This window comes from Ursus maritimus, unplaced genomic scaffold (genome assembly GCF_017311325.1).
Source record: "Ursus maritimus isolate PB19 unplaced genomic scaffold, ASM1731132v1 scaffold_25, whole genome shotgun sequence".
In the NCBI taxonomy this organism is placed as follows: domain Eukaryota; kingdom Metazoa; phylum Chordata; class Mammalia; order Carnivora; family Ursidae; genus Ursus; species Ursus maritimus.
Genome location: NW_024425008.1, coordinates 10,439,504 through 10,454,140, shown reverse-complemented (window position 1 = coordinate 10,454,140; position 14,637 = coordinate 10,439,504). Strand labels below are relative to the sequence as shown.

The 14,637-nt window shown below is 58.0% G+C and overlaps 1 protein-coding gene across 7 annotated transcripts in view; it reads right to left on the bottom strand.

The window, feature by feature from the left end:
- The window catches only part of ITPK1 (inositol-tetrakisphosphate 1-kinase), a 168,991-nt gene that overhangs the window by 3,580 nt on the left and 150,774 nt on the right, over window positions 1-14,637 (bottom strand). For all 7 annotated transcript variants that reach the window (XM_040641510.1, XM_040641509.1, XM_040641506.1 and 4 more), the window contains 3 exons: window positions 12,302-12,467; window positions 7,011-7,078; window positions 2,928-3,090 (listed from right to left, as the gene is read on the bottom strand). In XM_040641510.1, the coding sequence (XP_040497444.1) occupies window positions 2,928-3,090; window positions 7,011-7,078; window positions 12,302-12,467 (397 nt within the window). The remainder of the gene's footprint in view (window positions 1-2,927; window positions 3,091-7,010; window positions 7,079-12,301; window positions 12,468-14,637) is intronic.

Genomic DNA, 14,637 nt, shown 5'->3' with positions numbered 1-14,637 from the left:
ACTGACACGGGCTTGTACCCGGTTGGAGCATGAGGACGCCCACAGGTGCTGGTCACCCAGGCTCAGAAGTGCCGGCCTCTGGGCCGCATGGGCATGGTCCTCGCTCCCGGCATCCTCACAGCCGCTGGGGAGAGGGACCCAGGATTATCCTCATTTTACGGAAGAGGACACAAAGCTCCCAAGTGACAGAGCCAGGACCCCAATCAGCCCTTTGGTGCCATGTGTGCCTTGACTATCATGTGGTCCGGGGTGGCCCAGCAAGGCCTGGGGGCCGGGGAGGATGGGCAGAGTGGCCCGGGCCCCCAGGGGGCTACCAGCAGGTGGGCTGCTGGGATTCCAGGGGACAGATGCAGGCAGAGGGCGGGGAGCTAGAGAACAGTCAGGCCAGCACCAGGGAACATACGCTGTTCCCTTCGAGACCACTCTGCTGTCCCCAGACGAGGCCCGGGGGGCATGTGCACTTCCCGGGGCTTCCTGGGTGGTATGGAAACCTGAGGCTGAACTGGAGGCTAGGGGAGGCCCCTCAGGTCTGCCTGACCTGGCCAGAAGCCACACAGCCAGCGCCGATGCCTGCGGAGAGCACACGGAGCGTGAGCTGGCGCCGCGGCACCAGCCTGGGGCCCGGAACTGTGCCAACGTCCGTCTCTGCACGGTGGGGCGGGGGGACGCGGGGCACTGTCCCCATGGTGCAGAAGCGTCCACCTCTGTGGCTTGTCCCGTCACACCCTGTAAGGGCCGAGGCGGGATTTGAACCCACGGCTTCGGCTGAGAGGCCGGAAGCCGTGTGGTCAGGAGTGTGGGGCGCCACGCCCAGCTCCACCATGTGGCGCCCACAGGACCTGGACAAGTCGCCCAGCCCCTACCTCCACATCCCCACGGCCAAAGGGAGATCTTACCAGCCCGCCGCACACGGCGCTGCGCCGGAGACGAAAGGAGACCAGAGCTCTCGGAGGAGGCTACCGCTCTTACTACCTCCCAAGCCCGGTGCGTGGCCTCCTTGATGGGGATGCTACCGCCCACCCAGGGCCCCGACGTGGCCTCCCCTGGCACGCACTCCTCAGGATGGGCCCACGAGTGCCCGAGACCCAGGCTTGCCAACCACGCCAGGAGAGGCCAGGGAGCAGCTGTCTCCTGGACACGGCCTCCCCCGGGTGCCCTGGGCTCCCTGCAGCAGCCTGCTCCCTCAGGCAGTGTCTGCTGGGCTCGGCCTCAGCACTCCAGCTGCCTCAGACCCTGCCTCCATGCCTGGCCCCACCCGGTGGCCCCTCTCTTGGCTCCTCCGGGTAGAAGCCTCTCCGCCCATGTGGGCTCACAGTGACTGTCCCTCCCCTGAGCACCCAGGGTGCCCTCGTGATGCCCACACTGCACAGGCTGGGAGGGGGCCGACTCGGGACCTTGCACAAAGCCAACGCTCAAGTGCAGAGCTCCATGCTCTCACCACCTCCCATCTCCAGCCTTCTAGAACTTCTACCCCGACAGCCTTGCTTCACCCCCTCCTTGTCCCGCCAATCCTCAGCCACCTCTTCACTGTCCTCACCCCCACATCCTCCCTACTTTAGATCCTCTCATTTATTATCACTGTTCCCCTGACACACCCTGCATTCCCTTGGTCTCTCTCATTCCGTCACTTACTCATCAAAACCCCACCTCTGCCAACACCCAGGTCTCTATGCAGGCTGCACCCAGGGTGACGGGAGGAACACAGGCCACTGTCCCAATACTGGCCTCAGGGGCTCACTCTTACCCAGCTCAGAGTGAAACCCCACGTTCCCACCACGCCACAGGGCAGGCTCCTCTGTCAACTGAATGACAGAAAGAGCCAGTGCTGTCCGACCAGCCTCAGTTTCCTTGGCTGTGACTGTGATGGTGGCTGGGCCTGGCTGCATGCTGAGTAAGGGGACACATGGCAAGCACCCAGCCTGGTGGCCAGGAGCTGCTCAGCCTGCGGCCGTGCTCCACGTCCCGTGCAAGAGGCCTTACCCTGTGCCCTGCAAACACCCCCTGAGCACTCCCCACATGCCACGCTTGAGCTCTCCCCCAAGACGCTAACCTCCCTGAGGGAAGGAATCGTTTCCTGAACGTTTTTACACCCACTGAGCAGTGACACTGACTTAACCAACTTAATAAAGGTGAGAGTCGAAGCCAGCTGGGAGGGTGGACGAGTCAGCCTCGGGGTACTCCCACGCGAAGTGAGCTCATTCCAGGAATGCCAACTGGGGACGTCATGGCCATCACCGCTGTAGGCTAACGGTCCCACTGAGGGTTCTCTGGGTGCTATCTCCCACTAAGCCCCTTGCTGCGTCGAGACGAGGGGAGCATGGCAGAGCCACGCTGTGGCAGCAGCCCTGAGGGCCCTGGGCCATACTTCCTGCTCGGGGCTCTGGCAGACAGCAGGGAGCAGGCGCCATAGCCACGGGGAGCCGGCCACATCCAGGGCCTGTCCCCAGCACCACCGCTCAGGGCCCGAGCAGGAGCACAGCTGTGCCACCAACCTGTACTGCAATCTGGGATAATTCCTCCCTCCCTAGGAGACTCAGTTTCCCGCAGGCACACGTGGAGGCTGTACTCCCTCCAGGGTCCTTCCAGCTTGTTAAATCTAGAAGGACCCAACAGATTAGCTGAGGTTTGGCCAACAAAGGCTAATGCTGACGACACAGGGTCAGGTGAGGAAAGTGCAAGGTGTTCGTGCAGGCCCCCTAAGTGCCCCGTGCTCCTGGCTGGATGCGCTGACCTCGTTGGCCAACATCACCACACACTATAAACCCAGTCTGCAGGTGGGGCCGTGGCCTAGCAGGACCACACTGACCCCAGGCCCTGGCTGGGGCTGACAGGGAGGGAGGGAGCTGGTCAACCAGACCCACCTGCCCCATTACCCAAGGACACTGGTCTACAGACCAAGGAAGGGGGTTCCTGGCTCCACCACTCACCTGGGAAGGCGTTGATGTCGATGACCGCGTGCTGCCCCGTCTGGTTGTTGATGATGATGTCAATCCCGAAGAGTGACACGCCCAGCGCCTGCCGAAGGGCCCGCGACAGCTCCCGGATGACCTCGTCGCTGGGCCGCTCGAACACGCCCTCGATCTTGTCCAGCTGCACACACAAGCATGCACATGCGCGAGCGTACACACACACACACAGAAGTCAAGTCAGGCCACGGGCACGGGCGGGGAGGTGCTGCTCAGGTGCCCCAAAGCCCGACAGACCCCTGATGACCAAGCACTCACACGGCCACTCCCCGGGTCCCGCCGACGACTGGGCAGGTACTACGTGTCTAGTACACACGACCCCTCTAGTCCCTGTAACAACCCAGAAGGACTGCCCCACACTGCTGGTCTTCTGCTCTAGGCCCAGCCAGCCTGGGACAGGCATATGGATTTTCACCGGCTCAAGCTTGGCCCCTGGAAGGGCTGCCGAGGAAGGGGAACCTTGGGAAGGATTTGGGATCAGGGGGACATAGATTTGAATCCTGGCAGTGACTTTCTAGTTCTGGGATCCTAGGGAAAAGTACTCGGCCTCACTGTGCCTCAGTTTACTCATGTGCAAAATGGGACCAACGAGGCGTCTCTCCTCTGCCGGTCACTGATGTGGTGGGAACGGTATGGGCCTGGCCGGGAGGAGGCGCTGCACCAGCATTTTAGGGCGGGGAGAGCCCTGTGTCGCCTCTAAGTCCGTCAGGGGAAGGTTACAGGAGGTGCCCCATAAATACTGGACTGCTGATCCTGGGGGCCGTGGGGCTCAGGGGCCAAAGGGGAAGAAGGGTGGTCGACCCATCAGAAATAAAAGTGAGGCTGGGTCAAAAACTGACACACAGAATTACGTGACCAGCAATTCCTCTCCTAGGTACGTACCCAACAGACAGAACAGGTGCTACGCCGATGCCCACAGCACTGTTCACAACAGCCAAAGGTGGAAACAACCCAAATGTCCATCAACACACAGACACACAAATTGTGTTTTCCACACACTGGAACATTATTTGGCCACAAAACGGCACAGTGTGGCTGAACCCTCAAAACATCAGGCCAAGTGTAAAAAGCCAAGCACGACACGTCACACATTGTATGACTCTGTGCACATGAAAGGTCCAGAACAGCAAGCTCATCGAGCTGAAAAGCAGATTCGTGGCTGCCAGGGGTCGGGAGGACTGCTGAGTGGGTACAGACTTTTCCTCCGAGGTGGTGAAAATGTTTTAGAACGTGATAGAAGGGAGGGATTGCACAACATGGTGAACACACTGAATGTCACCGAACTGCTCACTTGAAAGTGGCTACACTGTATGTTATGTGAATTTCACTCAATCAAAACAAAAAAAAAAAAAAGAAAGAAAAGCTGAGTCAGGAGGGCTGAGGACAGAGCCCTGGGCATCAAGGGCAATGGCCCTTACCCCAGCACAGGTAGCTAGAACGGCCAACGGGGATCTTCCAGACACATACAGAGCAAGGAGCTCACACCAGGGCACCATCTGTGGCCCGCCGTGAAAGCCGTGCCCATGGGCTCTCCACAATCGGCAGGGCCCCCGAGACCACAACCCTGCTGCCTCGGCGTCCTCGCAGAGGAAACAGCTCCTAAGGGGCCGCGCCAGCCTGGCTTTGACAAGCCCTTGTCACCGAGCACCGGCCCAAGCCGGGACCGGCCTCAAGGTCACTCTTGCCAGTCAGAGGCTCAGCCCAGTGCGGCAGCTCGGTCACTGCACCTGTGGCCCGGGGTCCTCCCAAGTCAGAGAGAGCCAGGCAGACGCCTTGGCACAGCCCATTCCCCCCTGCAGGCCCTGAGCCGTCATGTACACTTCTGGGTCTTGTTTTCTCGCTCCAAGAAATGGGGTGATAACCACGCACGCCGTGGGATGTCGGAGCCAAGAGGCTTGCAGCCCAGGCGTGCCGGCGAGGGGGCTCCGGCTGCTGTCTTATCACCAAGTCTCCTAACACACCGCTCAGAAAAGCACTTTCTCAGCTCAGCTAAGGCATCTCGGAAATCCCTCTGAAGCTGTTTGATGACCTTAAACTAAACAGCCATCCTCGGACACGATAAAGGCACAGAGATCCTGCCCCTGGGTTGTAAACGCAAAGGCAGTAACGACGCTCCGGGAAATGGGGGGCGATGAAGGAGGTCACCCTCCTCTGCACCCACTAATGCCCCGGATCCCCTGACCACCTTACGGGGCAGGAGAGGGAAACAGAGGCTCAGCGAGACAATGGGACTCCCAGGCCACACGTCTGAAACCTGATGGAGCTCGCGGCTGAAGCCAGCCAGTCTTGTCAGGGTCCACACTCTTCACCAATACCCTAGACACCGGTGTGTGGGGGCCTGTGCGGTTCGTCTTCAGCGGCCCCCAGAGGAGGAGGGAGGCCGGGCTTCAAGGCCAGGCCACAACTCCCTGCACGAGGCCCTGATGGGGACTGGAGGGAGCCCTGGTGGGAGGGAGCGAGGCAGGAGGCGAGTGTGGAGTGGAACTGTGTCTGACCGGCCTTAGGGTGTGCAGGAGGGGCCTACGTCTCCCACAGAAAGGACGTGGCTGAGGGTGCTTCCCTTGTCTTGTTGTATGTGGTGTCAGTCCTGGGGGCTTCCTGAATGGCAGTCAGGAGCTGAGGGAAAGGAGGAGATGATGGAGGACCCTACAAGTAAGAGAGGAGGCCCAGAAGTCTCTCTAAACGTGCCCATTTCACAGATGAAGAAACAGGCCAAGCAGCAGGCAGGTGATCATCTATAGAAGAAGGTTACTCAGGACCTTCTGGCATCAGTGAACAGCCCCAGGGGCTGCCAGAGCCACACAGGGACTGGAAGGGACAGCGTCCTGGGAAGTCTGTGGAATGCCACCATCCCCGCCCCCACCCCGAGTCACTGGCCAAACAAGGGTTGAGAGCCTCTCTGGGAAGGCCTGTGGAACTGGGTCAGTCTAGAGTCTCTGAAGGTTAGAAGACCAGCCAAACTTTTCTTGCACAAAACAGCTTTTTGTATCTTACAGTGCACACAGCCAGGCGCTGAGAGGTTCTGTTTAAAATCTGGTGTTCTCCAAGCTTCCCTGACCATGGGACTTGTTCCTGGGGAACGTCTATCAACATCCTGAGGGACACTGGTGCTCCCTCCAGGTCCCTGTCCATGCCTATGCTCTGTCAAACCCTCAGCACACAGCTGGCTCCTCAGAGGAACCAGACACAAACAAGAAATGAACAGGTGGTCTGGGCTGGGCCTGGGGCAGGGGACAGGTGAGAACAGCCTAGGATAGGGAGGAGGACACAGGCACATCCTCCCAGATTAGCTGGCATGGCCATGACTCAGGAGACCCAGCCCAGGGCTGCAAGGTCAGGGTAAGGGGCAGCGGAGACCGCCGGCCCACTGGACTTGAGAGAGATAGCAGAAGCTGCCCCATGACAATTTCTAACCCTCTGCTCTGGGCAAACCCTGCTGGGCAGGTACCAGTGAGAGAATAAGTCCTAAATTCCCAAGAGACCCAGCTTTGGAAGCAGACCGATCTGGGGTCATGTGCCAGCATGGCCCCTGATTGAACAGCTCTGTGGGTTTGGAAGAGTCACTCAACCCACTCCAGAAAGCGGAGCTGTCTGCCCCACTCCCGAAAGGCCATGTCAAGGCCCGGCTATGATGCTGTGGGGTGTCTAGGACGATGTCTGACACACGGCTACGTTCACGAACCTCACCCCAAGCCTGCCACCCACCGTGAGCCACCCCCGCAGAAGTATCAGCAGGCCCTTAATAAACGCTTACGGGATTCACATAGACAAGGAAAGAGAAAGGAAAACAGAGGTGCTGTTGCCTCCCACCCTTTTTTAAATCAGGAAAAAGCAGATTACAAAGCAGGTCCTCAAATTCCTCGTGACTGGGGAGAAGGGTGGGGAGATCCTCACTCTGGGAGAAGAGTTAGAAAATCTTCCATTGGGAGTAACCTAGTGGTACACGGGTGTGGCTGTGATGGCCATCAGCCCTGGGCCCCACTGCCAGCGGCACCCCCATACCCAGTGTCGGGAGGGAAGGCCACCAGGGCAGAAGGAACATACCGCGGTCAGGACCGATGAGGACTCTGGCTTTGACACGTTGTGGCTATTGAAGAAAATGGACTCCCGGTCTGAAAAAGCAAAGACAGGAAGGAGCCAGGGTTAGCTCAAGGCAGAGATGGTGACTCCACCACCTGACACCAGGGGGCAGCACCACCCCAGCCACAGTCTCGGTGGCCCTCGGGCTGGGCATCCAGCAGCAGCCAACCTGGGGCCCCAGTGAGCCGGGCACCCCCACGCCAAGGAGACACCACACCGTGGCCAGAAACATGTCCGCTCAGAGATCCTGTTTCAAGTCTTCTTCCCATATAAAAACAACTGCCCTGATGAGCCTACCTCTGTTACCATCTTACGGTATCCTATCAGGTTTTCCCCACAACACCTAAGGCCCCGTGCCAAAGTGCATCTAGTGTGTCTTATGGACATGGTATGAGAAAGGGGGCTAAGGGGTGGCTGAGTGATGGGAAACACAGTACAGGAGTATCAAAGGCCCGAAGTCAAGAGGTCCAGTAAATGCCATTTAATCCAGTATTCCCGGCCCCTCCCAGTATCTGCCCATGGAACTCCTTTTTCAGGGTAGCACTTGAGAAATGCCCAAGCAGCCACTTGGCACGTGAGTGCTTAGATTACAAAGGGTTCTGCTGTTTCCCAACTACGTAGGAGAAAAAACAGGAAATCAGAACATGGGCTTCTATAGGATCCAACCAAGAAAAGAATACAGAACAACTTCTGTTTGGCTTTGGAACCTGGCACAGCCCCCTGAAATACCCTAACCTCCTCCCACCACACTTCCCTGACCCATGTCTGCCTCCCACCATACCCTCAGTCCCATCGAGGCACCACCCAGAGGGGCAGACCGATCCCAAGACTAATGTAAGCAGTAAGCAGCCGGTTTGTCTATCCATCCTGTGGAGTGAGGCTGGTGGGTCACACATTCTCGAGCACTTGGAAGCATGGGCACAGGAATGCAAGAATCACAAAACCGCGAGCTTCACCACCCCATGCCCCCCCACCAAGAATGACACGGGGATGTCCTGGGCCAAGAGCCCCTACGTGGCCCCAGCAGCTTCTGCTTCAGTCCTTCCAGGGTGGGGCACTGTGGTTCCCGTCCCCAGGACATACTGCTCATCCCTGGGACCCAGGCCCCTAAGCGCAGGACAGGAAGGGCCTTGGTTGGGCACCTCGGTGTGCAGGGGCCAGGCCACAGGGGGGCACCTGCTCCGATTGCCAAGGACCCCCACCAGCTCCAGGATTACGGCGCCGCAACAATCATGCATGAGAAAGTGATTCGGGCGGAGGCCAAGCAGGCAGGCGCTGAGATGTACCTGGCATCCTTCCCGCTAGTGGGGCACACAGGCCCCTTGCCGCCCCGGTGTACCCGACAGTCCTCCCGCCGCTCCGACCAGAGCCAGTCCAGACGGGGGGCACGAGAGACGGTCCTGGGGAGGAGCCTGGGGAAAATAAACACCCTGCAGGACTTGCGCCAAGCAGCCCCACCGATCTCTAGTCCTGGGCGTCGACAGCCAAGAAGAGTGAGCCTTGAGCAGTGGCAAGGCCCGTGGGCCAGAGGACAGAGTGGGGCTCGAGCAGCTGGAGCACGTGTTCTATCCTTCTGTAGGCACTGCCCACCTATTTACCCTGCAGCCGACCCTGGCCCAACCCCACCAAACTCAGGGTGCCTCCCACACACCCCGAGGGTCCCCAAGGGTGGCAGAGCAAGCCCGGGGGCTGGGGGGGTGGTAAAGGGCCACGCAGAGCAGGCAGACGCAGCCAAGTTCAGGGAGGGAGAAGCCTGCACGAGCCACAAGAGCCACCACGGGTGTTTATGCAGGGAAGGCAAGAAGCTGGGCGCTCAGAAGCGCACGGCCGGCACCTGTGGAACTGGACAGACTGTGTCACCCAATAGCTTCTTGTGGCAGGAAAACAGATCGCACACATGGACCATTTCAAAGGAGACCGGTTCTCCTCCCGGTTAACTGTGACTGATGGCTCCGGCCAGAGGACCATTCAGCACTGGCGGGGCGGGGGGAGAGGATCCATCCTCTGGCCACAGGCTCCCTGTGTCTGGCCTGAGTAGGGGCCCGAGGGCCTGTGAGCAGCTTCCAGCCTCTCCCCAACCCCGGAGACTGAGAAGCCGAAACCGGTCAGAATGGGTCATACGCCCTTTGATGCCACCTTCTCGGCGAGCTTTAAGAGACCCAGTCCCCCGAAAGACGAAGCAGGCTAGGCCCTGGCACCCTGATCACAGGAGCACTCTGGATTTGGGGCCCCAGGCACTCCCCGTGTCCACACCAGTCCTAGACACACAGCCTGAGCAAAAAACCACCACCAATGCTCCTCAGGGGCGGGAGGGCAACGAGAGGAGTATGTGTGCCCCCATTTACAGGTGAGAAAAACAGGTTCAAAAGCAGAGTAAATGACCAGCTTAACCCCCACCATTCCAGCCGCTTAGCAGTCAGGAGCAGCGGCCACCATTCTATGCTTTGTCTGCCTCATCCTCACGCGTGTCTCTGGGCCGGGGGGAACAGGTCACAGCACTACAGGGGGCGGCCGGGATCCTCCTCCGGGTCCCATACACGCACCGCCGCACAGAGGGGCCGGCCCTGGCTGCCCTGTCCAAGGGGCTCCCTCACCCAGCGGCAGCCCGGGACCCCACTGCTTCCTCCGGAGCCCTTCAGCTAGGCCACGATGAATCTTGCCATGCCCAGTTGCTTCTATGTTGTCTACAGCTGCTTTCATGCTCCACGGGCAGTGGACACAATTATGACAGAGCTGGACGTATTTACTACCTGGCCTTTTGCAGAAAAGGTCTGCCGAGCCCAGCTCTATGTGCTGATAAGTGACGCCGTTCTCTTATGGACCCCAAGGGGAAAAAGGCCCAGGGAGGAGTATAGAATACAGGCACTAGTCCTCAGGGTCAAGAAACAGAAGTAAATCCACCGCACAAAAGGGGGAGTAGAGAAACGTGCCCATCTGGATCCTGGCCCTGGGTGGAGCGAGGGGAGCAGTCCCCCCAGGCTGTGAATCACGGGCAGAGAACGTGTGTCCCTGGTGGCTGGCGCAGGCCAACCATCTCCGTAAGAACCTGACTTCCATTCCAGCCGAGGCAAGTGCAAGAGCCACCGGCCCTAAGACACACCTGACTGCAGAGATGCCATCCGGTAAAAACCAAGAGATGAGAATCAACAGAGCACGGTCGTTATAGAGGGAAGGCTAGTGTCCCTGGCTCCCTCCAAGGTCCTGAAGAATCCCACTCAAGGAGCGTGGACAGGGGAAGCTGCAGGCCTGCCGCCCTGGACGGCGAGAACCAGAAAGCCAGGGTGAGGCCTGGAGAGAGGCCAGAGCCCCAAAGCCCCCCGTTCAATTGGTCCAGCGTAAAGGGCTGCTGTCGAGTTAGGCTTCTGATCTGGAAAGAACATGTGTATCAAGAGGACAGAACCCACACCAGCTCCCTGGCACGAAGCCCCGAAGGCTGCAGACATGAAACCAGCTCTGCGGATGGACAGACGGACACGCTGAAAGTTACTCGGCTTGTCTAAGCACAATAAACATTTTGGCATTAGCTCTGTGTGCTTATCTACTCGTTGATTTGGCCCCAGCCAACATTTTATGGAAAACTGGCACGTTAGAAGTGGTCAGAAGACACACATATACAGAGCCCTCATCCTCAAGACACAGGACACAGAGCCTGCACCCTGCGGCTAAGGGCTCCCAGTGCTGAGACAGAAGCTGGCCCAGCACTCTGCAACCAGGAGGAAAAGGAGGAAAGAAAGGGATACTTTTTGTCTGCAAAGGAAGAAAACCTGGCAATAAATTTCTTTTATATGTAGAGGGATTTTGGTAAAGAAAAAAAGGAAGGAAGGAAGGAAGGAAGGAAGGAAGGAAGGAAGGAAGGAAGGAAGGGAAAGCAAGCTACGTAAGGTATACCACTCTTAATACATTTTCCACAGACTTAAAGCACATATTTTTTAAAAATCAGGAAAATAATACAGGATTTAAAAAAAAAAAATAGTCTCTTGGGGAGCCTGGGTGGCTCTCGGTTAAGCATCTGGCTCTTGATCTCAGCTCAGGTCTTGATCACAAGGTTGTACGTTCAAGCCCCAAGTTGGGCTCCATGTTGGACATACAGCCTACTTAAAAAAACCCAAAAAAACAAGTCTCTTCCAGCCCACAAATTTCTAAGAATGCCTCTTGCTGGTATATGGTCACATTTTTTGTATGTGGCCCCAGACCGTGGTCCTCTCACCCCCAGATCATTCCATCATCCCAGTGTGCAGGGGCTGGGACCAGGGTGACAATGGGGATGTCCCAAACCCTGACAATGCAGCCTCGAGACTCGAGGCTGCCTACACCCAGAAAGGAAGTGAAGAATCAATGCACATTTCTAAAGTATCTGCTCTGTGTTAATGGTAAGAAAAAACCCATCCAGCGAAGAACAGCTGAGAAAGGAAGACAAGAACAGCTGAACTTCATTCAAGAGGAGTGGCTTGAAGCCACCAGGAGCGGATGGTGACAGGGAATTCCAGCAGGAGAAACTTTAAGAAGACACATCTGTTTGCTCAGATGGGAGACAAAATAGCCCGGTATTTGAATGCATCTGGCGATGGCGGGTTTCCCTTGCAGAGATAAATGTATGGCGTGTTTGAGCAAACCACATGAGGACAATCAAATATCCTCCAAGGGGTCCTCTTAGCAAGCTCTGCTTATTTCAAAGATGAGGTTACTCTGTTCCAAAGGTTTCTGGAACTTGCCTTAGAGATGCCTTCAGAACCCCCAGAACATTCTTTTGAGCAGTCCCAACACCAGCAAATCCTTATCTTAGTGCCCGTTTCTGAAAGGGCCAAGGGTCACCTGGTGTCAGGAAAACAGCTAAAAAAAAAGTTGCGCTTGTGGAGCCCGTCAGCCTCCAACGATGGCAGCTCCCTGCAGATCCTGCCACTCTGTGACACCTGAGGGACACTCAGGATCCAAACACTCGGACTCGGTCCTCATCCCTGCCAGGGGGGTCACAGGGAAGGGGGGGAGGTGACTGTGCCCACATATACCTGCCGGAAAGCTTTCAGACGCTTCCAGGAGCTTCCAATGGATGGAGCCCCTACAATGAGCTGGTGGGATGGGGTTGCACCGTGTTCCCCAAGACCTCCTCACCCACTGCACGCAACTCCTTCAACCTTCAGCTCAGCCCATCCCTGCCTCCCTCCAAAAGAACATAGGGTAGCAGGGGAAGTGCTGCAGGACCGACGGCTCATGCCCGGTCCCAGCTGGGCCCCCAAGACGGTGGGAAGCTTGGTTACCTGACGTGCCCGCAGAGAAGTTCTTCAGCGAGGGCCTCTGGACCACAGTGTAGGACTCGCCCACCACAAACACCTTGTACAGGACGGCATTGTGGTTGATGAAGTTCTGGACCACGCAGGGCGGCTGGATGGCACTCAGGCCCTCCTGGTTGAACACGATGGCCATCTGTGGAGATAGGGGGCCAAGGGCTCTGTCACGGTCCACTACCTGCTCAGTCTTGGACACAGGGGCACGTTACTGGTCCAGAGCTCGGCCACCAAGGACCATCCCTGTGAACGGAGGACTCTCCATGAAGAATCTCTAGCCAGGGTGAGTGGAGTGACCCTGGAGAAGAACACCTGGGGATCAATTCGCTCCTACTGTGGGGGTTTAGAAATCCTGCATCATCGGGCTCTCCCTGTATGGTTGAGCTGGCTGTGCACTGCACAACTCCACTATTCACACTGTAATCCAAGAAATGGGACACCCAGTTGTATAGTACTCAATCTTTATGACCTCCTTGGAGGTTCCTCCACAAAGATCCAGGTGAGGCAGGAAGTGCAAGGCAACGGATCGGGAGTTGGGAGGCTTTGGGTCAAAATCTGTACGTCGACAAGGGCTGCATCTGGTCAAGCACTCAGTCCTGTTCTGACTGCTTTATGTGAGTCACCTGGTGCTGTCCTCACAATGCACGTCTGAGGAGGGCACTACTCTCACGCACCTTTTACAGATGAGGAATCGGAGGCCCTAAGCAGCTCAGTGGCTTGTTGGAAAGTGACAGAGCCCAGGATGGGACTGGGTCTGCCCAGCATGCAGCCTCGGCCTCTGACACACAGAGTAAGCTACACGGATGGCTTGAGGGATGAGAACATGCTGCTCCCAGTCCCCGAGTCTCTGGGGACAAAGGTCTGCCCAGAAGGATCTGGTAGGCCACTAAAGTAGGAAGAGCAGAGGGGCAGCTGGAGAACTTTGGCTGTGTCAGCTGCTGGTGCTGGGGCCATGGCTAATCCCTCGCAGCCCACAGGCCCCAGGAAGGAGCCACCAGACGCCTGGGACTCGGGGCAGGAATGACGGAGCGTGGACAGCTGGCCGCCTGCACTGGCTGCCCCCCGACATCCACGGTCACAGAGCGCCACCCCAACGTTCCTGGTACTGAGCCGCGCAGGGCAGGAGTAGAGATCCAGGCCACACGGGGAAACAGGACGTGCGTGTACCGCGTGCATGGGTGTGCACGCGCCGCACGGACCGTCTCCTTAGCCTTCCGCCGAAGAAGGGAAAGAACATGGGGCGCTCTGGAGCCAGACACGGGTTTAAGTCCTAGCTCCAGCACCCGGCTGCCAGAGCACAGCTGGGCAACTTGCTCCGTGCTCCATTTTCCCCACTTGTAAAACAGCAATGGTCACGACCACAGGAGAGCTTCCGGGGTGCTTGGGGCTTCCGGCTCAGTGGTGTAACAGAACGGGGGGTGGTAATTTCACTCTGAGCAAATCAGTATGCTTGCACTGGCTTAAAAACAAAACAAAAAAACCCTGTGAACATACAATGAAGACAGAGTAGTTTGGCAAAACTAGTTGGTTTTCATCAAGCTTGGGGCTGGGGGACTCAGAGGCAGGGCGCAGGGAGTCCGCAGTACAGGCAAGGACCCCAATCAGAAAGCCTTGCTTTCCTGTTTAAAGCCAATCATGTCCACAGAGCTGTCCCTCTATCCTGGCTGCGCTCAACATCCCGGCACCCTGGACAGGCGAGGAACCTTGCCCCCCAACCTGCAGACTCATGCCGTGGAGGGCACCCCACCTGAGGGGGCCTCCCTCTGACCCGAAAGCCTCCAGGGGGCAGGTGGCCCACAGCACACACAAACTCCCTGGGGGCCTCCAGATGCCAATCCCCCCACTCAGGAGAAGAGGAGCCCCTCCCTGAAACAGCCTGCTGTGGGTCGGGGGAGCGGGGGCTGGGGGAGACAGCGATGCACCACGTGTACATTTTGCCAGACCCCGACAGCTAGACTAAGGGACGAAAGCCCCCCCCGAACGCACTGACTCCATACGTGAGGGTCGAGACTCCTGCCAAGGAGGGAGCTTACTTGGATCCGGACCCCCCGCCGCTGCTGCGGTGACCCAGCAGGCTCCGTAACTGGCTCCCTCGCAGCGCACCCAAGGCTTTCTGTGCCAGGCCCACGGCAGCACGCGCGGCAAGTCCCTCCTCCTCCAGAACCATCATCAGATCCCCACTTACAAGTGCGGACGGACACTCAGAGAGGCTGGGTGATCTGCCCCAAGTCACACAGCCGGCAGTGCACAGAGCCAGACCTGCTCCCAGGCCTACATGATTCCAGAATCTCTCATGAAGAGAGAAGCGG